The sequence below is a fragment of the Diabrotica undecimpunctata genome, chromosome 6, assembly GCF_040954645.1.
Source record: "Diabrotica undecimpunctata isolate CICGRU chromosome 6, icDiaUnde3, whole genome shotgun sequence".
NCBI classification, from domain to species: domain Eukaryota; kingdom Metazoa; phylum Arthropoda; class Insecta; order Coleoptera; family Chrysomelidae; genus Diabrotica; species Diabrotica undecimpunctata.
In genome coordinates this window covers 10,320,161-10,345,450 of record NC_092808.1, presented here as the reverse complement: position 1 = coordinate 10,345,450, position 25,290 = coordinate 10,320,161, and the positions used below count along the sequence as shown (strand labels likewise).

Genomic DNA, 25,290 nt, shown 5'->3' with positions numbered 1-25,290 from the left:
TGTCCACGTCTGTGAACCATACGTGAGTATAGGGAGGATACACTGATCGTAAATTCTAATTTTCAAATAATTGTTCTATTTTAGTGCATTTTTAGATCCAACTCAGTTTTCCAAATCCTGCCCACGCTAATCTTATTCTTCTGGAAATTTCGGCAGTTTGATTTTCTTTGTTAACTTTCATTATCTGTCCCAGGTAGACGTATTCGCTTACTGTTTCTAAATTTATGTCGTTCAACGTTATTTCTCTAATGTTCGGTGTATTTGTGATTATTTTGTTTTTTCCAAGTTCATCTTAAGACCTACTTTTTCCGAAGCTTGAAATAGTTGCGTTATCATGGTCTGTAGTTGTTCGAAACTTGTAGCGAATATTACAATGTCATCAGCGTATCTCAAATGACTCAGCTTTCTTCCATTAACATTTATTCCTTTATCTGCCCAGTTAATATCTTTGAACACATCTTCTTACAGTCCAAGTGTGAATAGCTTTGGTGAGATATTTCATAATGTTACGTAATTAAAAACATATTTTCCCATAATCCTGTGTCGTCACTGTTACGAATAAGGTAACAGTGAAAACAGTTTGCAGCTGTTCCAAGCTCTAATAAATTTGTGCAAATACAAAACACGACATTTCAGCACCGATTTCAGGGACAATACGCCGAGGTTAGTGTTCTGTGACAATGCCAATGTGAATCACGGGTCCGCAATTGCGACTATTTATTTACAAAAATAACAATGAATTTTGTGAGACAAAAGTTTGTTGATGTTGTAATTCCTTACTTTAGTAAGAGAATAGAAACCAACAAAGAACAAAAAGTCACAAAGTATGGACAGTATTTTGAGAAGATCTATGAAGTTCTCAGCTGGGAAGATACTCGCTACAGTTTGATAGTTTTTGTTGTTTTTAATTATTTATTTTGGTAAGTACTTAAGAAACGTTAATTCAAACTAGAACTACGAAATATTTTATATTTTTGGCTCATCATGGCCTATAAATATTTTTATCGTATGAAATCTAAAAGCGTTTCTTAATCTATTCTATTTAACAAACGTAAATTGCAAATTATAATAATTGTTGCGAAATAATATTTGGCAATTCTTTTTATTTATGAAAATGATGTTAATGCGTCACACCAAGATTTTTATTTTATTCTTCCTTAACTCTTATATTGCAAGTCATCAACATTTTTTTGACACAAATAGCATTAGAATCCTCACAGTCAACAACGTTCATAAAACTAAAAATATAATTGTTTATAATTGGACTGTTTTGAAACACGATCTGAATAATATTGACCAAAAACAAATTATACTTTTCATTAAAAATGTGTCTGAAAAATAATATATAATTGTATGGTAATTTATTAAATACATTTTTAAAACTATTTGTTGATTGAAAAATGTCCAACTATGCATTACCTACTTATAACAATGGGTAACACCTAAAATTTCAATAGACAAAGAAGAAAAAAAACCTTTTCAATACTAGATATAGTTGATTACCATAGTTATTTTTATTATTTACCATTTGACATTTTTTTTCCCTTATAATTTTAGTTGTTTGATTTACATTGTATTAATTTTTAGGTATATATTAATTTACAATTGGTGAAAAATATGAGTTTCTTAATAATGTTATACACTTGCACTGGATGTTTTGTTTAAAATTTTATGGATTTTATATTTTTAATGTCACTAGCTACAATTTCACTCACTATTGCTACCAGTTTGTTGTACACTGCCTGTGGTACATCAATTTGCATTTTTTAGACTTGTTTCTGATATTTAGGCTTTGAAAAGTTATAAGCAGTTGTGGAATTTATTAAGATTCCATTGACTAATTATATCTGAGGAAGACATTATTCTTCATTAATCTAGGAGAAGATTGTATTAACGTATCTGAATCACTTTCTAGTGCTTGAGCTATTTATAAAAGACTTTGGCTAAATTTTTGCATTATCTGATGTTTGTACTAAGTTTTTCAGTTGTTATTGTAATATGGGTGAACGTAAGATATTTTCAACAGTTGTTGAGTACTTTCCTTGTCTTTTTTGATTTACTTATTGGATCTTAGGATCCCCTTACATTTTCAAAGAAATTTACTACCAGATAATATGTAAGGATTTGAGTTTGGCCATCAAATAGTTCAATTACATGATTTGTTAATGAATTTATCAGTCTCTTGTGTTGAAATTTTAGTAATTAAAATTTTGGTAAATGTATTTTTGGTTTTAATTTTTTTTTTCCTTTCGTCAGAGTAGAAGAATGAATTATGATTCGAGAAGAAGTGTTTGTGTTAGCCTTTCTTGTTTCAGCAGTATCCATGAGTTCAGAAAGTGCTACACTGTTTGCAGATGGAGTTTTATTTGACAATTCTACATTTTACATATTAATAGGATCAGTGGGGTTTGGTTTGAAGGTAGACAAATAACTTGATTTATATACCTATTATGTTTGGTGCAGTGTTGTTTTCTGGTGTTGTTGTGGATGTGTTTAGACAATTATTAGTTCCATTTTTGTGACAATTTGAACATGAATGGCTTTGATGTGCAAGAAAAATGCCTTAAAGTGTGTATCAAAAATAACCAGAATTCAGACAGGCATTGAGGTCCCTGATGGTATTATAGAGATGATAAAACAAACACATTATAGAGATGATGGTGTTTAAAATTTTGATTTTAGTACCTATTTTTAGATAATTTAATGATGAGGATAAGTTGATACCTAAATGAAGTAATTGGTCTCTTGTAACAAGTAATCTATATATTCCTTGATTGATAAATATATACAAATGATTAGAGTGCTTATAGCCTCCAGGTATTATTTCAAATTGGCTCCACTTGTAGAACAACAATAGTAACAAAACCCAGGTACGAGGCCAGAACATCGAATGAATAAAAAGGTACACATACTTGGGAACACTAGTAACAGAACATAACGACTACACTGATGAAATAAAAGTTTTTCCCTTGCCAACTTTATAGAAATAAAAAAGGTTCTTTGTGGCTGAGATTTTTGAGTAGTTGCTTTGAAAGTTATAGTGGCTATTATGATTGCCAACATACATAAAATGGACGGTACTTAAAGAAGAAGAAAACGATGGTCACAAGGATAATGGGAAAATCACATCCAACCCTTACATTACATATCATCATAATTGGTGCTTCACTTTCTTAAACCTGTTTCTCTCTTCGATTCTATTATCTTAATGATAATAGAATCTTAATTCACACCATCCCTGTCTCAATATTGGTTTACCTCATCGAATTCCAATTCCCGTGGATTTTGCCGATAGAGTATGTTTTTGACATGCTCTGGGATTACTCTCTTTAAGTGGCCTTTAGAATAATCAAGGGATTATATTGATGAACATTCTTTAGTTGTAAAAACAATTTGTGTGTGGAGGTTTATTTTTGTTGTATAAATTAACATTATAAGGGGTGGTAGGTTATAGGGTGTAAGGTACATGACAGAGATAAGATTATTTCTGTGTTTCTTCATATCTGGTACTTTAACTACACTGTAAATACAACTAGTAGCAACTATAGGTTGAAATAAATAAAATGCACATCACTGTGAGCGGTATAATTACCGAAAAGAACAATCATCATCATCATCAGTGGTGCTACAGCTCTAGTTGAGCCTTGACCTTCCCCAGTCTATTTCGCCAGTCGTTTCTGTTCATCGCCAACCGTTGCCAATTTGCCGCGCCGATTTTCCTTGCGTCCTCGTCTACACCGTCCCTCCATCTCAGTCGTGGTCTGCCTCTACTCCTATTTCCCACTGGGACCGATAATAGAGTTCGTCTGGGTGGGTAATTTTCATTTGCTCTTGACACATGTCCAGCCCATCTAAGCCTACCTATTTTTATGAAGGATATTACATCTCTACCATTTACTATTTTTTTATACTTCTCGTACAATTCGAAATTATATCGCCTTCTCCAAATACCATTCTCACAGAATGCGCCCATTATTCTTCTTAGTATCTTCCTTTCGAAGACGAGCAGAAGATTTGCGTCTGTTTTGGAGATGGTCCATGTTTCTGACCCATATGTCAGCACTGCTAGGATGAGTGTTCTATATATTATTAGTTTGCTTTTCTGGCTTAAATTTCTGTTTTTTAGCTGCTTGCTTAGTCCAAAATAACATTTGTTTGCTAGCAGTACCCTCCGTTTTACTTCTTCAGATGTGTCATTATCGTTTGTTATGAGAGAACCCAAATATGTAAACTTATTTACTACCTCAAAATTATATTGGTCTATACTGAAGTTTTCTTCGGCGTTTCTAGCTCTATCTCTGTTATTTGGAATAGATGCTAACATTTTGGTTTTTTCCTCGTTTATTTTAAGGCCCATATTTTGTGCGGCTGTCAAGAAGGTGGAAGTCATCTCTTTAAGTCCTCGTGTAGTACGTGCGATCAAATCCAGATCGTCAGCGTAAGCCATAATCTGCGTTGATTTATTAAAGATTGTTCCCCTATTGTGTAACTCGGCATCTCTTATAGTCTTTTCTAACGCTATATTAAAGAGAAGGCACGCCAGCGCGTCTCCCTGCCTTAACACTGCATATGTTTCAAACGCTTGTGACATATCGCCTTGTATTTGCACTCTGCAGATCACTTTACTCATAGTTGTTTTTACGAGCCTTATTAATTTATGGGGAATGTTAAGTTCATTCATGGCTTCGTATAATTTACCTCTTAGGACGCTATCATACGCTGACTTAAAGTCCACAAAGAGATGGAACGTGTCAATATTAAATTCATTGGTTTTTTCTAAGATTTGACGTAGCACAAAAATCTAGTCAATTGTTGACCTACCTGGCCTAAAACCGCTTTGATACTCACCAAGGATTTCTTCCACGTACGTACTTAAACGGCTGTACAGGGTGTTGGAGAATATTTTGTACATTGTATTCAGAAGAGTTATACCCCTATAATTTTTACATTCCAACAAATCTCCCTTTTTGTGCAGTGGACATATGATTCCAGTGCACCATTCCTCTGGCATTTGTTCTTCTTCCCAGACTTTGACTATTATGTTGTGAGTTTGGTGCATAATGCTGTTACCTCCATGTTTGATGAGCTCTGCGGGGATACAAGCGTCTTTCACTTCAAATATTGAAGGAGGTTCTACGTGAGTGTTATTTCTTGGTTTTTGGGGTGACGCATCATTTTCCACTTCGGTACCAAGTAGTTCTTTGAAGTGCTCAACCCATCTGCTTTGTACTGCGTCAGCGGTACTGACTATATGTCCATTTTTGTCTCTACACATCGTCAGCCGTGGTTTAAATTCTTTTCTTGTCTTATTTAAGATATTATAGAACTTTCTAGTTTCATTTTGCCCCTTTAATGATTGAAGCTCTTGCATAATCTGGTTTTCGAAGGTCCGCTTTTTCCTTCGACGTATGCGTTTTTCCTCCTTCCTAAGATCTTTGTACATTTGCTCCTTATCCCGTGTTCTTCTTTGTTGCATAAGTTTATATGCATAATTTTTTCTTCTAGTGATATCTTCACATTCATCGTCGAACCAACTGTTGCGTGGAGTGGATTCTTCTGGTCCTAGGACGTTGTTTGCCGCTTCCTTAATTGTTCTTCTACATATATCCCATTGCTCGCTAGCTGTTAAATTCTCATCTGTTGTGCTTTCATGTTCAAGGTAATTTTGATACCTTTCTAGTGCACGGGGCTCTTTCAAGAGTTTTAAATTGTAGCGAGTACTTTTCTTGCCCTTTTCTTTTTTTGCATTTGAGATTCTTGCTCTTATTTTTGCGCCTACTAAGAAGTGGTCTGAATCTATATTAGCTCCACGATAAGTACGTACATCCATTAGATTAGAGAAGTGTCTGGTTTCTATTAGGATGTGATCTATTTGATTTTTGGTTGTACCATCAGGCGACGTCCATGTTACTTTATGGATATTCTTATGGGGGAAGTAGGTACTTCCAACGACCATGCCCTTGGATGCTGCAAATTATATTATTCTAGAACCGAAAAGAACAATAACTTCTTAAATATAGGTTACAACAAAATGATATGTCCATAGCTTGAAATCTAATGACTGAATATCAATTGACAGGACCATCCTATGTCATCGGGTGGCAGTGATGCCAGATATTAATTGTATTACAACATATTATTCAAACTCATTTGTGTAGCATATAAAAAAAGCTTTACTCTTGGTTGAAACACTCCTACGATCTCTAAATGCTATATATTTTTGATAAACAGTTATAGATACTATAGTTTTGATAAGTTTATAATTGATAAAACAGTTTAATCAAACGTATTCCCTGACGCGTGAACGTCCGTTCCCGAATGCACACACTATTTTTTTAGTAGTAGATAATAATATATGATCTACCAAATCGTTTATCAGTGTGACATTGTGTTTTTGTATATTAGTTCATTCCATTCTTGTCATATTTACAGTACTCATAGTGATTAGTAGGTAATAAATACCAGGAAAATCCAAACCGTTTAAATAAACAAGAGATTTTTGTTTGATTACCTATCACTTCTATTACTGTTATTCATCAATGGATGGTTAGGTACCTGTTTAAAAAGGTTTTTGTTTATTTGAAATGTACAAGACAATAAATTCAGTGATTTCTCTGAATCGGTTTCTTACTGCCCAAATTTTAATATTGAAAATAAAAAGCTTCATTATTTGTACCATTTGTTCGTTAATCGCAGTCCATGATGGCACATCAAGGTTGAAGTTAAAAATCTCACAATACTGTACCGTTATCGGCAATTTGATTTATATTGTCAGTAAGATATTAGAAGCCGAGTTTTTTCATTGTTTGCGGTTATATACATCTAAAGCAGTTTGGGAACGAATTACCGTTTTGAAAATTTGGCCAGTATACTCAGTAAAAGACCGTTTTGGACTGTAATTTTCCTTGGGGGGTCAAAAAACGTGTGTTCAAAATAAGTCCGGATATGGATCATTTTTTCTAAGCAATTTTTATTCTATAGAATTTTTCACAAAGTTTTTGAGTTAATTGCAAGTGAAAGTAAAAATCACGTTTTCAGACGAAGTATTTATCAAAAAAATATTCTAGCAAAAATTTAGTTTATAAAAAAAAAACAAAAAAAGATGTAAAATGATGTCTATTGAATCTTAAACTTCTGCACCACGGAATTTAGAGTCATCTCCAGAATTAAACAACAAATCCATGGAGAATACTAGAAGCCCCGTTAGCCAAGAAAATTCATTAACCATTTTGAATGATAACAAAAATACAGGGGAAAAGATAAATGTAGTTTCAGATAAACATGCAATTGAAATTTGCAAATCAAATCCGCATACTTATTCTCACATTAATTTTGCAAAAGAAAATATTGCAATGCCTACTGTAAATCTGGACCCTTTGACCCCACAGAAGGTTAGATTAACCTTGAACACGGACCCTTCCGACAATCGATATCTTCTAGCAAGATTAAGAGAACCAGAGATATTAAAAGCCATCAAACTGCATCTCGCCTTCCTGTACGACCAACCTGCGGTTTGTTATGGTGGTTTTACGAAAACAAGCATCAAACTATTCTTGGCTTCTGAAGGACTTTCCACGACTACAGAAGATCTGGGAAAAATTTATTTGAAATTTCATGATGCCTATGGAATTGGTCCAGCTAAGGTAGACGAAGATCTAGCTGCGTTTAGGTCCTTTATCGCTGCTGAAAGAATTATCCATCTGCAAAGATCAAGGGAATGTCATCAAAATTACTTTTCCACCGCTTCTCCAAGGCGAAATTTTTAAATGTTTCGACGTGTTCTGAGGGTCTAGAATCCTCAAATTCAACTGCTAGCAACTTTGGTATGGTACTTATCAATATTCGATCGATTAGAAATAAGACAGACGAGTTATTTTTGTTTCTGGAAGAATTAGGGTTTTCCCAGTTAGTTGCAGTGACGGAGCACTGGCTTGAAGTTAATGAGGAGCCAATTTTCATTCAAGACTATACCACAATTGCTAGGTATGATCGTCCAAGTTCAGCTCATGGTGGCACTCTGATTCTTTCTAATAACAATGATTTTTCTTCAGTCTCGAAATATTTTTGCTGGGTGAAAACTACTTCGAATTTTCTTTGATTTATAATAAGAAATTTAACCTATACATTATTTGCATTTATAGATCACCTAGCTCTGATACTGAACTATTTTTTCAGAGCCTGCTAAATTTGTTAGATATTCTGCCCATTAAAAGCAGAAAAATTTTATGTGGTGATTTTAATATTGACTAAGCTGCTGTTTGAGCGACCCAACAGTCTTTGGTAACTATTTTTGAATCATATGGTCTCACAATGCACGTTAATTCTCCAACAAGAATCTCAAAAACATCATCCTCGACAATTGATTATGTGGTTTCTGATTTTCCACTATATATGGTATATACCAAGTTTAGCAGTTTAAAAACACCCCACGATTAGGTAGGATTTTTTCCACTCAAAACTTTCGTAAATTCTATAATTCATGCTTGACTTCTGACTGGAGTTTTTCTTCCGGGGACATCGACTGTAATGTTAGTGATTTTCTAAATAGAGTTGTATCTATTTTTAATAAAGCATTTCCTCTAGTATACATCAGGCCAAAACATTACAAACCTTGGATTACCAAAGGCATTCGCATATCTGCGAAGAATATGCGTTCTCTGCTATATATTAAAAAAATTAATGACACTATCCCCATCTCTGATTATATCAATACGTACAGAAAATGCTATCTAAAACTACTCAAAGTAGCCAAAAAATCCTACTTTCATAATCGCCTAACAAGCTCCAAAAATATTTCAAAAGAAACTTGGTCAATAATAAACGATTTTCGAAATAAAACCAGTGCAGCGAATCAAACCTTTTCTTTTCCTAACCCCGAAAATCTAAATGATTACTTTATTAATGTGAGTAAAAATATAACCTCAACTATTTCGCCACAACAAGATCCAGTTTCCTATCTCCCTAATTCAAAAAACATTGCTGATACCTTCTTTTTAAGACCAGTTGATAAGACTGAACTCATTCGAACAATTCGTAGTATAAAAAGCAAATCGTCCTGTAGTACAGATGGATTATCTATTAAAATTTTCTCAAATCTTCCGCATAATGTATTGGAGGTCATGGTCTCGCTAGTTCCTAAATGATTCCCTTGAAAAAGGAACATTCCCTAACTGCCTAAAGACTGCCATCGTTATTCCTCTTCATAAAGGTGGAGACAAATCTGATGCCTGCAACTATAGACCTATTGCCTTGTTACCAGCACTATCAAAAATTATTGAAAGGCTTATAAAAGCTCGACTTATGCCCTTTCTCCTTAAACATAATATTTTATCGCAAAATCAGTTCGGCTTTTTGTCTAATAAATGTACTAGTGATGCCATGTTTTCTGTGTTACATGAGGTATATCTATCACTAAATAGTAACCTCTCCTCCGCCACCGTTTTCTGCGACTATTCCAAAGCCTTTGACTGCGTAAATCACGACATTCTATTAAAAAAATTAACTTTCTATGGAATTCGGGGTGTGTCTTTGAATTGGTTCAAAACTTACTTGGTAGGTAGGAAACAATTGGTTAGAATAAAAGACACCGACTCTAGTTGTAAAGACATTGAGTGTGGAGTACCGCAAGGTTCAGTATTAGGTCCCATTCTTTTTTTACTTTTCATTAATGACATCACTTACTTGAAAATTAAAGGGAAAATTTTTCTATTTGCTGATGATACCAGTATTACTTGGGGCAGCTCTAATATTTCAACGCTTCATTCAATTATAACCGCTGATTTGCTTATAATCAAGACTTGGTCAGACTCCAACTTACTTAGCTTTAACGTGGATAAGACAGTAGCATTATCTTATAAAGGAGTCATTCAACCCTTGCTTTTGAATGGGAGCCAAATCAGTATCGTTAATTCCGTGAAATTTCTAGGTATTTTTATCGACAGCGATCTTAAATGGTCCTTGCATACTGACTCCTTAAGGAAGAAACTAGCCTCAGCTTGCTTTGCAATAAGATCTGTTTCGAAGGAACTAAATTTATCTTCTGTCAAAATGGCATATTTCTCATTGTTCGAGTCCCATCTTCGATATGGGGTTCTAGTACAGCGGCCCAATGTGATACTATTTTTAAGTTACAAAAAAGAGCAATTCGTTATCTATTTGGTCTCAAACAAACAACTCATTGCAAGACCTACTTCAAAAATCACGGAATTTTGACGCTTCCCTCTTTATTTATTTTGGAAACGGTTTGTTTGATTCGCAAGCATCTAAACATTTTTCCCGATAGACCTGATCATGGCTACTCCATTAAAAATTCGGATTGTAACGTTTATTTACCGATCCCGTCCACTCAGCTAGTAAAGAATTCTATTCTATATAGTGCAAAAAAACTTTATAATCACCTTCCAAGAGAAATTAAATCCGCAACATCTTTCATTAAGTTTCGTAAGATGAAAAAAATCTATCTCTCTGAAAGACCATATTATTCAGTTGACGAGTTTCTTAATGTATAGCAAAGAAACAAAATTAGTATTGTTTATAATTACATTTGGGTGTCTCAAGCAGTGTCTACAATTTGTCTCATTTGTTGTTGTCTGTACAAATTATGTAAGTGATACAATAATTTTACTAATTTAAAATTGTATTGTTCTGTCTTTTTATTATATTTGCTTTTGTTTTATACTTTTTATACTTTTTGTACTTTTTGACTGATTTTTTTTAGCTTTGTCCATAAAATTGTTCAATAATTTTCAGTGACAATAAAGCATATTTCTAAAAAAAGTGTATGTTATTTAATGTTAATTAACATTCATTCACTTCATTAAAAGATGATTTGAATCAATTATCCGCTTTAATTTACAATTATACGATTTTTTCTAATAAGGGTAGAAAGCAGATTCATCTTCTTGTAGTTCCTTCTCCTATCGGAGGTTGGCTATCATCACAGCTATCCGTACCTTATTGGCGGCTGTTCTGAAAAGATCTACTGAGCCGCAACTATACCACACTCTTAGGTTTCTTAGCCAGTAAATTTTTCGTCTTCCTATGGATCTTTTACCCTTGATTTTACCTTGCATTATGAATCTTAATATCTCATATTTCGCACTTCTGGTAATGTGGCCTAAATATTCCAGCTTTCTTGTTTTGATGTGCTTTATGACCTCGCAATCCTTTTGTAGTCTTCTTAACACTTCTGCATTTGTAACTCGTTGGGTCCATGATATTTTCAAAATCCTTCTGTAGCACCACATCTCGAATGATTCCAACTTCTTTATATTATCCACTTTTAGTGTTTAGCTTTCCATTCCATACAACAAAGTCGACAACACGTAGCATCTTAAGGCTCTTGCTCAGCTCCAGAGTAAGATCTCGATTAACAAACATTGTTTTCATTTTTATAAATGCTTGTCTTGCAATTTCAATGCGTGTCCTTATTTCTCTACCTTAGTCATTGTTTTCATTTACTCAGGTTCCCAGATATTTGTAGTTATTCACTCTTTCTACTTGTTTTCCCTCGATATCTAGCCTTACTACTGTATGTTGCTTAGAAATAATCATGAACTTGGTTGTCTTAACGTTCATTTGTAGTTCATATTTTATACTGACTTAATGTAATCTATTTACTAAGCGTTGCAGTGCTTCTAGATTGTCTGTAAAAATAGCGGTGTCGTCTGCGAATCTTATGTTGTTCAAGAGTTTTCCGTTTATTGATATTTCCTGTTGTTCCTCTGATATTGCTTCCATAAAAATAACTTCACCGTACAAATTGAATAACAATGGAGACAGCACGCAACTCTGTCTAACCCCTCTTTTGATTTCTATAGGTTCTGTATCGACATTTCCGATTCTAACCTTTGCTTTTTGATTCTAGTACAGATTGACAATAACCCGTATATCTCGACTATCCTCATTCTTTTGATACCCAAAGCCTTTTGATAATCTATAAAGCAGACAGAGATTCTGGTTCATATCTAGTCGTCTTTGCACGAGAACGTTAAAAGCGAACAGAGCCTTTCTCGTTCCTAGTCCTCCTCTGAATCCAAACTGGGTGTCCTCTATATCTCCTTTTTTTATTTGTGTGCTCGCTTTTTTTATTTGTTAGTTCTTTAATTTTTTTATGCATATTAAAGCTGTCGTATTTTCTGTCATACTCTTCTATTTCTATGCATTGATCTGTTAACCACTTTTCCTTGGCCTTTTTTATCTCTATTTTAATAATTCTACTTTGTAGTTTTTGATATTTTGGTTCATTTCTACCTTTGGCTTTTCTCCTCTGTTCCATTAATGCTAGAATTTCTGAAGTCATCCACTTCTGTTTTTTATTTGTCTTTTCAGGCTTTAAATTTTCTTCTGCAGCTTTAGTAATGCCTTCTGAATATTGCTCCACTTTTGATTGACATCTTCTGATGTTGTTTGATCACTTTTTGATATATTTCTCTTTTTCTTAATTTTGTATAATCAAACGATGGTTTATTTTTAGGAATTACAATATTTTTGAGTTTCACGTGTATTCTAGCTATTAGCGGATTATGGTCTGAGTTGACATCTGCTCCGGGGTATGCTTTTACTGCTTTGATTGAGTTTTTGTATCTATTTTTGACTAATATACATATAGTCTATTTGATTTCTGACTACGCGGTCTTTGTTGTCTGCTGGAGATCTCCAAGTATATAATCTTCTGTCGGGTAGTTGGAACATTGAGTTCATTATTGCAAAATGTTCGTTTTGACAAAAATCAACAAGTCTATAGAAAGCAGATATATTATGATAATTAAACATATAGTTTATTTTTTATTCTTTTATTGATAACAGGAAAAATCAGATGTTTGAAACTTTCCGACGACGATCGCTTTTTAGCAAAAAAAGCGGATAAATGATGATCATTTAAAATTTCTTTCTTTGTGATGTATTTCCTCCTTTTTTAGGTTAATGGTGCAATGGCAGATCAAAATTGTTGGTCTCATATTCTTTATATTGTTAATTCTCTTTTTGTTCGATACATTTTTTCCACATTCGAGACAAATAGAACAACCTATAAAGTCAGCTGATATGGTGAATAATACGTATATAGTCATAATGGACATATTCTATGGGATGAAAGCGTTTAGGAATGAAAATTCGCTCACTGTAAGTATATTTAAATATTATTATTATTATATATATATTTTTTAATTTTTTTTACCAACTAAATTGGGTTACAATTGGAACGAATATTAAACGCTCCTAAAAATGATATAACGATTTTCAAGGGTAATAAATTTCATCCATTCTTTTATTGAAATAATCTTAAAGATTTCTGATTTTATGTAAACGATTCCCATAACCAGGATCTCGTTCATGACGTGCATTTGTTGAAAATCATAATGATCATGAATTTATTTCTGCTCATGTATTTTTATACCGGGAATAGCAAACAGTTCATCTTTTTTCCAGTAGTCTTGTAGCCGATTGAGTTGTACATTTCCCATTTGGAACCACATGCCAAAAAGAATCTTTAACTATGCTAGGGAAAGTGGGTTCTGCTAGTGGAAATTATTCTAGTACTTTCCGTTAGTGTCTGGCGCTTGTCTATAGTTTTGTACTTAAAGTTATTGGCTTTAAAAAATTATCGAAGTTTTGTTGCTAAACATGAGAGAATGTCCTTTCGAACCAATTCACTTTCACAATTCAATTCACATTTTTGTATAATGTTCTGGTTATAGGTTCAATTAAGTGTGGTTCTATTTGTCGGAATTTGCCACAATGCTTTCTCCTCTGTCTTGAAGATGTTTCTTCTATAATCCTGTAGCAGGTTGCTTTGGGCACTCTGATTTCCAAACAGGTTTCTGCAATTGCTTCTGATTTAGAGACTTCAGAACACAGTCCTCCATAAATATGTTTCAGCATACGTTTGGCATCATCAGAGAGGTATTGAAAATGTCGCTTACGTTTTACTACACAGCTTTGTAAATCTTCAAATGGGTTAGAGGTTTCCACTGGCTCTATGGCTGGCTGCAGAATTATTATCATACCACGGACGTTACATGGTAAAAAAAAGTTTAGAAAGAACACTGACGAAGTCACAACCTCATTTGCAATTCACTATTTGAATTTAAGTCAACGCTGTTGTAGTAGCTATGGTTATACTAAAAATATTCTTGTTTCGCAAAATCTGCTTTCGCTGGTTTGAAAATAAAATATACCTACCTACCCAAGTGCAAAACACTGGACGGGGCGAAACGTGATTTTTCCTCATAAACTATTTTATGGTTTCAGTCGCTCAAGCAAATATTGCTATATCCGAAGGATGCATAAGTCTGCCAATAAAAGATAACACATTATGATTTGTCATAATAGCCATCTTCTTCTTAAGGTGCCGTGCATTTCTGCGTAGGTGTCCACCGTACATCGTCTTGTCAGGTGAGATGTTAAATAGTCAGGATTAAATAATTCTGTTTTTAGCAGCATTGCGAAGCATTTCATAGCTGTGGATTCCTATCCATTGTCGAAAATTGCGCAGCCATGACATTTTTTTACGTCCCAGACCTCTCCTACCCTCTATCTTCCCTTCGAGTATCAGTTGCTGAAAAGTATATCTTTCTCCTCGTAATATGTGTCCCAAGTATGCAGTCTTCTTACTTTTTACATAACTAAAAAGTTCCCTATCCTGTAAGCCCGCTCTTCTGAGTACTTCCTCATTTCTGACCCTGTCCGTCCATGATATTCTAAGCATTCGACGCAGGCACCACATTTCAAACACTTCAAGTTTGTTAATGGAACTGGCCTTTAACGTCCATGCTCCATTCCGTACAAGAGAACAGGCCACACGTAACACTTAAGCATCTTGTATCGGAGGTTGAAGTCCAATTTGCGATCGGTCAGAAACTTACGAAGCATGAAAAAAGCATTTCTGGTTTGTTCAACTCTGCTCTTTATTTCATTCTCAGGGTCCCAACCCACGTTCAGCAAACAACCCAAGTATTTAAATTGCCTGACCTGTTCGATTTCTTCTCCAGAGACATATATCTTTGTTTTGGGGTAATTATTTCTACTTATAATCATTGTTTTTGTCTTCTTCATATTTATTTTCAAACCCCGAGCTTCACTTGCAAGAGTTAGATCATTTAAAAGGCATTGAAGATCTTCGATGTTATCTGCCACTATGGCTGTATCATCGGCATACCTGATGTTATTAATAAATATGCCGTTAACTTTAATACCCTTATTAGAGTCTGCCACTGCTTCTGCGAAGGCTTTTTCTACGTATAAATTGAACAGCATTGGAGACAGTATACAACCTTGCCTTACTCCTTTTTTAATAGCCATATCCGATGTTTTGTTTGAGTCTTGGTCCACATGGACTGATCAACAATTCGATGAAAACTTCAACTGGGCGACTGCAAATATTTTCAAACATAATCTAGGCACATCTGAACGGATTCTGTATCCCCTCATACTGTTCCCGGGCAGACCCAAAAATTTTCCTGAGCACTTTCCTGTCAAAACTTTTCAGGGCATCTTCGTCTTTCTTCAGCAGGGTCCTTGTTCTAGCAAAGTAAACGTATACAGGGTGAGTCATAACTATTGGGACATAGACTAAGGACAGGCTATTTGGACCAAAATATGGCTATTGGGCCAAATATGCCTTAATAAAATGTTGCTGAGAAAAAAGATACAGGGTGTTAAAGTTAATTTTTGTTTTTCGGTTTTTGCTAATAGTTTCCCTGTATATTTATAAATTGCTATCAAAATTGGCACAGAGGCATAATCTTAGACAAGAAATAGTATTTTATTTACAATTCCACTATCAAATACCAAACTAATAAACAAAGTTGCAACTAACGTAAGGTTTCCGTTTTGACTATAAATCAAAACTAAACACACTTTAACTTAAAAGAACTCACAAAAACTCAAATTAAATGTTCTACATGGTCTCCTCCGATTTCTATGCCTTTTCTAATTCTTTTTATAAAGGATTTTCGGACGTTAAAAAAAATATTATTCTGTCCCCTTATAAGATTAGCTGCATTTTGAATGTATCTCCAAAGTTCGTCTCGTGTATTAATTTCATTGGCATAAACTAAGGACTTCATATGTCCCCAAAAATAAAAATCTAGCGGGTTGTACTCAGGACTTCTTGGTGGCCATTGAAAATCACTGCCTCTGCCAATCCATCGTTGAGGAAATACGTCATTAAGATGATTTCTAACAGCTAATGAAAAATGAGGTGGCGCTCCATCCTGCATAAACCCCTTTTTCTTCTTACATCCAGTGACAGATCATCTAAAATATCACTAAGAGTATTTTCCAAAAAGAATAAATAAGAATCTCCATTTAAATTCGGAGGAAGAACATAAGGCCCTAGTAGTTGGTCGCCTATAATGCCACACCAAATATTCAATTTAAACTCATGCTGAAAATGTCTAGCTTTAATAGCATGCGGGTTTTCTTCTTCCCAATAATGACTATTTCGCCAATTAAAAACCCCTCGTCTGGTAAAAGTTGCTTCGTCGGTGAACATAATATTTTTAATAAAGTGTCTGTCATTGCGATGTTTATTCAGAATACGTTGGCAAAACTGTAACCGTCGTGGAAGATCTGTTGGAAGTAAATTTTGAACAGGAGTGAAGTGATAAGGATGGAGGTTCTCTTTTTTTAGAATTCTAACAATAGACGACTGACTTACTCCTGTTGCTGCTGATAGATGTCGTGAACTTATTTCAGGATTTTCATCTACTCGAACCAAAAGTTCATCTTCTTGATTAGGTGTGATTTGTTTCGGTCGACCACCCCGATTTTTAGTGTGAAATGACCCAGTTTCACCTAAACTACGGTATAATCTTGCAAAAGTTTTGTGATTTGGTTGCCTTCTGTTTGTGTATAACATTCCATACCTTCTGGCTGCCGAGCGACTGCAAAAATTTTCTTGTGCGTATACGCAAATCATATCTCGCATTTCTTCATTAGTAAAATGATTGTGACGAGGCATTTCAATCAAAAAAAGTAATGATTACTTTTAAAAAATGCAACATTACACTACACTGTCACATCAAAAATAATTTACTCTGAACAAATGATATTTACCAACAACAATTATCTGACAGTCCAAAGCATACTTTTCATAAATGAAATAATATTTGAAATCCTTTTTTAAGACTCTAAGCAGTTCGACTGCGTTTTTATCGAAAACGGTTGAAATTATCATGTTTAAACAAGAGTACCAATTTTACGTAAAAATGATGTTTACGTCATATTTTCTAATAAAAATTACTAAGTTTCATCAGAAAAAGTTTAGACTCAATTTGATCATTAGGAATGATCCACGTGGCGCCCTCTATGAGAAAACGTAAAATTGTAAATAAAATACTATTTCTTGTCTAAGATTATGCCTCTGTGCCAATTTTGATAGCAATTTATAAATATACAGGGAAACTATTAGCAAAAAACCAAAAACAAAAATAAACTTTAACACCCTGTATCTTTTTTCTCAGCAACATTTTATTAAGGCATATTTGGCCCAATAGTCATATTTTGGTCCAAATAACCTGTCCTTAGTTTATGTCCCAATAGTTATGACTCATCCTGTATATAAAAAAGGACCTAGCGCGATTTTTAGTAATGTTTTTGTAATATTTTTCTAATTTTGAATCAAGATCTAAACGAGATCGCCTACGTATTTTAAAACACATTGCCAAAAATTGTGGATATTACCTTTAAATCCTTTTTTGTTTTTGAAATTATACGATACTCTTTGCGACGAATTTTTTGTCAATGTGGTTTACTAATTTTTATATATTTGTTTTTTAGTTTTGCGTGGGTATGTCGATAGTGTTTTTGATTATCAACATTATCGCGAGAAGCGTATCAGGATATCTAATATGCTACCTACTCTTATTACTAAGTTTCTTCATACCATTAGGTATTAAATTACTACCAGAAGAAGTAACCTCGAAAATAGTCAATGGAATTAAATATACCTTTAACGTAAAAGGTAATTATATTTTTTTATTAATATTTACGATTTTTATAACCAAAAATCATTACTTCATTTTTTTTTCTGTATTTATTACAAGTTCCTGGTCATCGATTTCTTTAATTTATTTTTGTATTAAGTGTTTATTCTTTTTATATGCTTTTTATGTATGGCGTTGTTTCTTTTTATTTAACCATCTGTCATAAATTACGTACTACCAACTTTGATACACCGAGACTACTAGGGCCACCGGTGATTGGTCGCATCGTGAAAAATTTATACAAAATAAAATGTCGATTAACAATGATTTTCTGTTCCTTTTAATATTATTTGTGTATTGTATATTCGTTATATATACTGGGTGACTCTTTGGGAGTTCCAATTAGATGTTTTGAATCGTCGATTATGTAATAAATCCAGATTGAAGCTGTAATAATCTAAGATTGAGAGCTAAGGGATGCTTAGCACTGTCACCACTGAAATATCCCCTGTGTTTAAAGGAGATTTAGCTGTCCGAGCGAATTTGAGGCATACTGGTCCACTAGTTCGAATAGGTCGTGATTTCGCCCTCGCAGATTTACAAGAGGGTAGGAAGACAAACAGGATAGGGGCTGAAGGGTACTCCGATGCAGGCCCTGTAAAGAGTCAGAGGCTATGGGCTTGCGTTAGAAGCCAGGAAGATGTACAAAGCAAAAATGTGTTCCCTTCTTGTCTCTATCTAACGGTAAAATAAAACAAGCCACTTTCAACTTACTGTATAATTAACAAATCGTAATTTTACAACTACTACACAAACGTACAATGAGCTATTAGTGGTTATTATTGTTTGCGAAGGGAGACGAGAAGAGATTTTACTAAGGGAATTTAAAAGGCGGACAACCTACTATTAATTGTTCCCGAAATGGTTAGTAAACATTGTTCGTTACCTTAGCGTACTTAGGCCCTAGCTAATGAATACGCCTTGTAGTCCAAACTGGAACTCTGGAATAGTCTGGATGAACGCTGGAATTCACTGTACGTTATGGCGGTACTGAGCGAGACGAAAAATTCGTATTTTCGAATCTCTACCTTCCGTCTCACACGAATATCACGATGATTTAGCTAACGCTTGCCGCGCTGACTGCCGACTGCCGAGGTACCACTGGCACCGGATGCGCCCGGATACCCTCTGGCTCGGTTGCCAGAACGCTACTCCTCGTTTGACCAACTTCTGTTTTTTTTTATCTATTGCCAACTCGTACCTTAGATTCTTTTGTCACGTCCGAAGCGGAGACTTGTTTCTACGTTTTCGCTGATTATGCCATCTATTCCATGTGTTAAACTGGATCACGCCATGTAAAACTTCTTAGTCAGCTCAATTCTTATCACTTGTTTAACAATTCGTACCTTGTATTATTTTCCAGCGAAGGTCTATGTTTTTAAACGTGATTTTTTTCTTTTAAACAACCGTGGCGACCTGATATTTGAGACTCGTGTAATACACTTAAACTAGGTCGAGTTTTCAATCTTTGTTTAATGTAAAATGTATACATTAACTATGTTACTAACTAGCTATGAATTATTTGTTCTTTAATCAATTTGGAATATATAATAATTACTTAAATAATTATTACTCTTTTCTAGGCTAACTACCCCTTATTTTTTCCTTCTTTATTTCCTTGCTATGTTTACATTACAATTAAAACGTCTAATTGGAACTCTCAAAGAAGCATTCTGTATAAGCTAGGAACACATGGGATGTTGTGTTTTATCAGTGCTGTACTATGGTATGGAATCAAAGAAGATCAATGTCAAGAAAATAGAAGCTCTGGATTTATCGCAGAATATTAAAAATTTTATAGTGCAGAGAATCAGCAATGCTGTTGTTAAAACTGGGATATATGGGCTTTAACACCCCCCAAAAACCATCCGTTTAGAGCAGCAGTTTACAAAGTACGCATAGCCTTGATGATTGCCAATCTTCGGAACGAAGGCGGTACTTAAATAAGAAGAAACATGTTATTATACATTGAGTGTTGGTATTACCAGTCTTTTCCATTCATTTTGACGTTTCAAATACTACTCCCCGCCATCACTACTCATGACGACTTCTATTTTGCAAGCGATTGGTTGAACCTAGAGGAATTTGGCCGGAGGCATTCGCCAAATGCCTACAATCACTTTTAATTTGCTTGAGTATATTAAAACCTTATACAAACGGAATTTGAAATACGTGAATTAACACTTATAATTTTTTGGATCGTTATTATTAAATGTTGATCGGGCTTTTCGTATTCTTGAGTTGATTTATGACGTATAAATGTTATTTTCGGTTACGACTGTTCCCAGGTATCTATATCTGTTCATATTTTAAACGAGTTCGCCCTGAATCCTTCACCTCTCTTGTCTTTGTGTTTTTGCAATGTTCATGAATTTCGTCTTTTTGATATTTAAAGTTAGCCTGCCCTCCTCGCTACTCTTTGCACATAATTAGTAGTAATTTTGATTATGTCTTTCAGGTACGTTAGCCGAAGAAGAGTTGGTTCCTTTTATCTGCGACAAAGATTTTAATAACAGAGATGCTGATTTGGACAGTCTGTGTACTGATAGAACTGCAGGTAAATCATTATACTATAGAAAGTGTGTAGAAAGAAAAAATGTTAAAAAATTTATGTTTTTTTAAATTTAACTCCAAATATAAATATTATTTATAATATTAATTGGAGATGCATGTTTAATCCCATATATTTCTGAATTATATAAGAAAGACCAACAATTAAGTTTGTATTTTCAGCTACACTATCATACTAAGCTACAAAGTAATGGTTTTTGGTCATTTATGTTTTGTTTTCCTATTCATACTACAGATTCTTTCCTTTTTCATTAGATGTCACGATCGGATCTGCCAAATTTCTACACTTCATTGTTTTTTTTTGCTTTTCCGCTCCATGACAGTATTGATTCCATCTAAATATTCTGCTTAGTTACCTATCTGCAGGAAATGCCCATTTAAAACCAATTTTTTGACCACTTGGATCGAATTCCACCCTCGAAATTCGTAACCAGCAGACAAAAATACATAAAAAAAACTTGGGTGGGCCCATCCCATCCCATACAGAATTTTAAATGCCACAGTGACCTAGTTTGGCGCCATCTGTAGTAAAATTCACAAAACGTATTATTTTCGATGACGCAACAATACTCTACAATTGTAAAATCGGCTACATTATAATATGGTTTTGTTTAATTACAGATTCAGTGTCAAATTCACTTATCAGTGGAATAAGTACGATGCCTTCGTTTCTAGACATGGCCGAGGGCGACAGAGATATAGAAGAAGAAGATCTCATACCACCCCTAACCCCAAGTGATATTTCGAGTGATTCAGATTTAGATCATAAGGAAATGAGTATCGATTCGTCCCACTTTAACGGAGATAGTTCTTCAGAGGAAGAAAGGTTTCTAGATAACACCGCAGTTTTCCCCGCAGATTTTACCGACGATTCTGGAAACACGTCTCGATTTGCCAGTGTTCGATCGAATATCGGTCAGTTAGTCTCGAACGTGTGGAGTTACGCAGGATCTAGTACAAAACCCGAGATCAAGAGACAGAACAGTAGCAGCAGCAGTAGTGAATTTGAATTTGTTAGTTCATCCGATGTTAAAGAATAAGGCTGCGATTCGTCTATTTCGGAGGAATTCGTCTCGCCTTTTCATTGATTTAGCAGCTTCAGCTGAAGATTTAATTAGCGATTGGTATTAATAAAAGTAAACTGGTATTACTTTTCTAACATGTGGTTTATTATAATTTATTTTTGTTTTTTAGGATGTTTATGTTTAATAAAATATAAAAACACGATGAGTTACTTAATTATTTTTTAATTCATTGATTTAGGGTGGGGTGTGTCAGACCCCAGTGTTGTCATATACACTCAGATGCAAAAATAAACGCTACGGAAAAAATTTTGGTCAAATTCAAATTTTTTCAGTTTTTTTTATTTTTAGCCCTATTTTGATGATTTAGCACGCTGTGTTAAAATTTATAAATTTTAATTTAGTATAGTGAGTTTTTTAATAAAATTTTGCATTTGACTTATTATACGGGGTTAATCGAAAGATGGTTTTTATCCTAATTTTGAAACATCCTGTGGAATAATTACGTTTGCGAATTTTCGTAAAAGCTTATTTTTCGGTTGCAACAATGTCTTTTAAGTATTATGTTTTTTGTTTCATGTGAAAATATGGATTGGTTCATTTTTAGAAGCGAAATGACTTTGTCACCCACAATTTACGACTTTTCCTATTATTACCAATATCTTCTGTATTCATTTGTAATACGACGATGGGGGCTTTGGTCACTGATATCGAAGGAATGTCATGTCGACGTCCCAGAAGCACTGTATTTAAATAATGACTAAAAGCAATGACATGATCTTGGTTTTCATGAACAATGATAACAATAACAAAACATAAAAAAAAACAACTTAAATGTAACTTAACCTAAGTACGCAAATAACAAAGAAAAACTACTAAAAAATAACTTAATACTTTATATTGCCTCCCCTAGCCTCTATAACTGCCTGTACATGTCGGCTTATACTGTCTATGAGGTGTGAATATCATCTTGCTAGAGCCAAGCGAAGTTCGTTAATTGAGGCTGGTGCGACTTCTGATATTTCTACCAAGCATGTCCTAAACGTGCTCTATTGGGTTCGGATCTAGCGAACAAGCTGGCCAGCTCATTTTATTAATACCAACTTCCTCTAAATATTGCGTGACACACATTGCAGAGTGGGGTCGCGCTTTATCTTGCGGTAATAGAAAATCATCGCCTATATATTGAGAAAAGAGAAATATATTTAACATGAAACAAAAAACACAATGCTTAGGAGACATGGTTGCAACCGAAAAATAGAGTTTTACGAAAATTCGCAAACGTAATTATTCCACAGGATTTTGCAAAGTTAGGATAATAAAACCACGTTTTAATTAACCCCGTACAATAAGTCAAATATAAAATTCTATCATAAAACTGACTATACCAAATTAAAATTTATAAATTTATACAGAGTGTGCTAAAAAAAATATCAAAATAGGGCTAAATTTTCTCTGTTGCGTCTTTTTGCATCTGAGTGTAAATATTTGTTAAAAAAAAGTAGTCTATATTTTATCGTCCTAAAAAGAACATTAATTAATGGTAAGTATATAATGTGATCCTTACTTCAGTTGTATTAATGGTATTTGGAAATGTTTAGTAACAATTTTACTTTCAATTAATTTGTTGAATAAAAATTTTTTTAATAATTGACTTTAAAATTACTGTACATAATAAATTATATTTCTTTTAATAATTTTTCTCTAATTGGATATAGCTTGTACAATGTAGTGTAGTGAAATACTATCCAGGAAGTATGGAGAAATGTCGTTAGTTTCTTTGGTGGTTGGGGAAGGGGGTGGAATAAGTCTAGGAATAGGGGCGCAGACTAGTTACGCCACTGCTGCTCTATTAAGATGCGTAAAACAATACCGGTGAATCCATTCAGCCAAAAACTTCCTATTTTCACTATCAACTTTACGCTTTATATGATCCATATTGATTAAACATAAAAATCACAAGGGTCAACATTTACAAGTTTATCAAGTGAACAACAAAAAAGACAAACAGCGACAGTCACACCAACACTCACTTGCTCTCAGCTCTATTACATAACTACGATTGGCTGGCTAATGTTAGTGAGTCGACAGTGTTGCCAACTATATGCGTGGATGGTCAAACTAAAATTTATGTGATTGAAATATCAAAATACTTTTGCTGGTCCAGTTTTTCGACATTCCGTGGTCTGCCTGTTGCCAACCATTGTTCTAGTCTAGAGAATAAGGAGTGTATAAGGAAATATGTAGTGGACTAGTGTATAAGGAAATCACAGAACCTATTGATAATTTTTGTATATATTTCCTTTTACTAAGACTTCATTTGGTTGTTTTGCTTCTCCTTGGTCTTGTTTTTTTTGGTTTAGAAAAATGGATAAATGTATTTCAGAATATGGAAATATGCTGGATCATACTAAATGAATTAATTAATATTTAAATGGGAATAAGCCACAATTAAAGGTTAAAATACATTTATTGACGTTTCAATTTCCACTTCGGAAATCGTTCTCATTTTTTTTTCGAACGATTTCCGAAGTGGAAATTGAAACGTCAATAAATGTATTTTAACCTTTAATTGTGGCTTATTCCCATTTAAATATTAATTAATTTAAAATGCCACAAGAAAATAGCTTCAGAACATTATACTAAATGAAATCCCTTCTTGTGAAGCTGAAGTCTTTTTTAATGAATGAAATATCAAATCATAAATTAATAAAATGAAACCTTTATATGTAAGTTTTATTACTAGGACTGTATTCAGACAAAAGGTATTTAATAAAAGAAGGGGGAAAAATAATGTTTCTTGATGAAAAAAGAATACTGAGAAACAAGTTCAAGCTGCATATATCTCCTGTCAGCTATGATTAAACCAAAATTGTTAATAACCACTATATTGACTAAGTCTTATCTTTATAAAATATTAGTTACGAAACCATATTATTCACTTTCATTTTGTACTAAATGCTATAAATACTCTAAAATCTGATTTAATATTTTTAAATTATTGGATTTTTACAAAAAATTACACAGCTGTTTTTTATACGTTTATTAGGGATTGAAACATACTATTAGTACCTATTATAAAAGTCTGTAGATACATAATTTCCAAACCAAAATTACACTGACATCCTTCATAAATATACAATTTATACAGTTCTTGAGAATATTTAAACAATTATTTCTACACCTTCCAATTCTTCATCTGAGGGCAAAGTTATTTTTGATGGATCTATAAAATTAGCATCGATTGGTGGCAGCCCTTGTTCTTCTCTCCTACGCAATTCCAAAAAGGCTTCTCTTTGTGCCCAATCTCTTAAACTAAAGTCTGGCATATAGGCAAAGAAGAATGATCCCAGAACTATACATAGGGTGACTGAGGCAAACATAATTGAATGCATGGCATTTCGGTCATCTTTTTTCGACGTGTACTCATACCCGTAACTTATCCAGCTTTGCTCTGAAGCTTTTGCTTTAGATTTTGCACTGTCTACTGCTTCTGCTGTAACATTATTCTTTTTGGAAGTGGATACAAACCTACGAGCTACTATTGGTAGAACTCTTCTTATCATTTGAATTCTAGAAGACATTATCCCTGACATTTTTCTGAAAGGGTAAACTTTTAAATAAGTTCTAAAACAGACTTATGAGTTTATTATGTCATAAGAATAAAAACTGAAGATAACTTTATAGGTTAAAATCTTTTGTCAAATTAT

The 25,290-nt window shown here is 33.8% G+C and overlaps 2 protein-coding genes across 2 annotated transcripts; one reads left to right on the top strand and one right to left on the bottom strand.

The window, feature by feature from the left end:
• Positions 1 to 650: 650 nt before the first annotated feature.
• On the top strand, positions 651 to 21,783 carry LOC140443113 (uncharacterized). Its single transcript, XM_072534195.1, has 5 exons — positions 651 to 920; positions 12,921 to 13,122; positions 17,782 to 17,965; positions 20,446 to 20,544; positions 21,180 to 21,783. The coding sequence occupies exons 1-5, from the start codon at positions 736 to 738 to the stop codon at positions 21,596 to 21,598; spliced, it is 1,089 nt and encodes a 362-aa protein (XP_072390296.1). The 5' UTR covers positions 651 to 735; the 3' UTR covers positions 21,599 to 21,783.
• A 2,825-nt stretch (positions 21,784 to 24,608) lies between these two features.
• Positions 24,609 to 25,290, bottom strand: NP15.6 (NADH dehydrogenase [ubiquinone] 1 beta subcomplex subunit NP15.6). The gene has a single exon (XM_072536498.1). The coding sequence runs from the start codon at positions 25,174 to 25,176 to the stop codon at positions 24,745 to 24,747; it is 432 nt and encodes a 143-aa protein (XP_072392599.1). The 5' UTR covers positions 25,177 to 25,290; the 3' UTR covers positions 24,609 to 24,744.

Excerpts from the sequence above, each read along its gene's own strand:
- NP15.6 (XM_072536498.1), bottom strand. The coding sequence starts at position 25,176 with ATGTCAGGGATAATGTCTTCTAGAATTCAAATGATAAGAAGAGTTCTA.
- LOC140443113 (XM_072534195.1), top strand. The coding sequence starts at position 736 with ATGAATTTTGTGAGACAAAAGTTTGTTGATGTTGTAATTCCTTACTTT. Across the intron at positions 921-12,920 it reads GTTTTTAATTATTTATTTTG|GTTAATGGTGCAATGGCAGA; the intron begins GTAAGTACTTAA and ends CTCCTTTTTTAG. Across the intron at positions 17,966-20,445 it reads ATATACCTTTAACGTAAAAG|GTACGTTAGCCGAAGAAGAG; the intron begins GTAATTATATTT and ends TATGTCTTTCAG.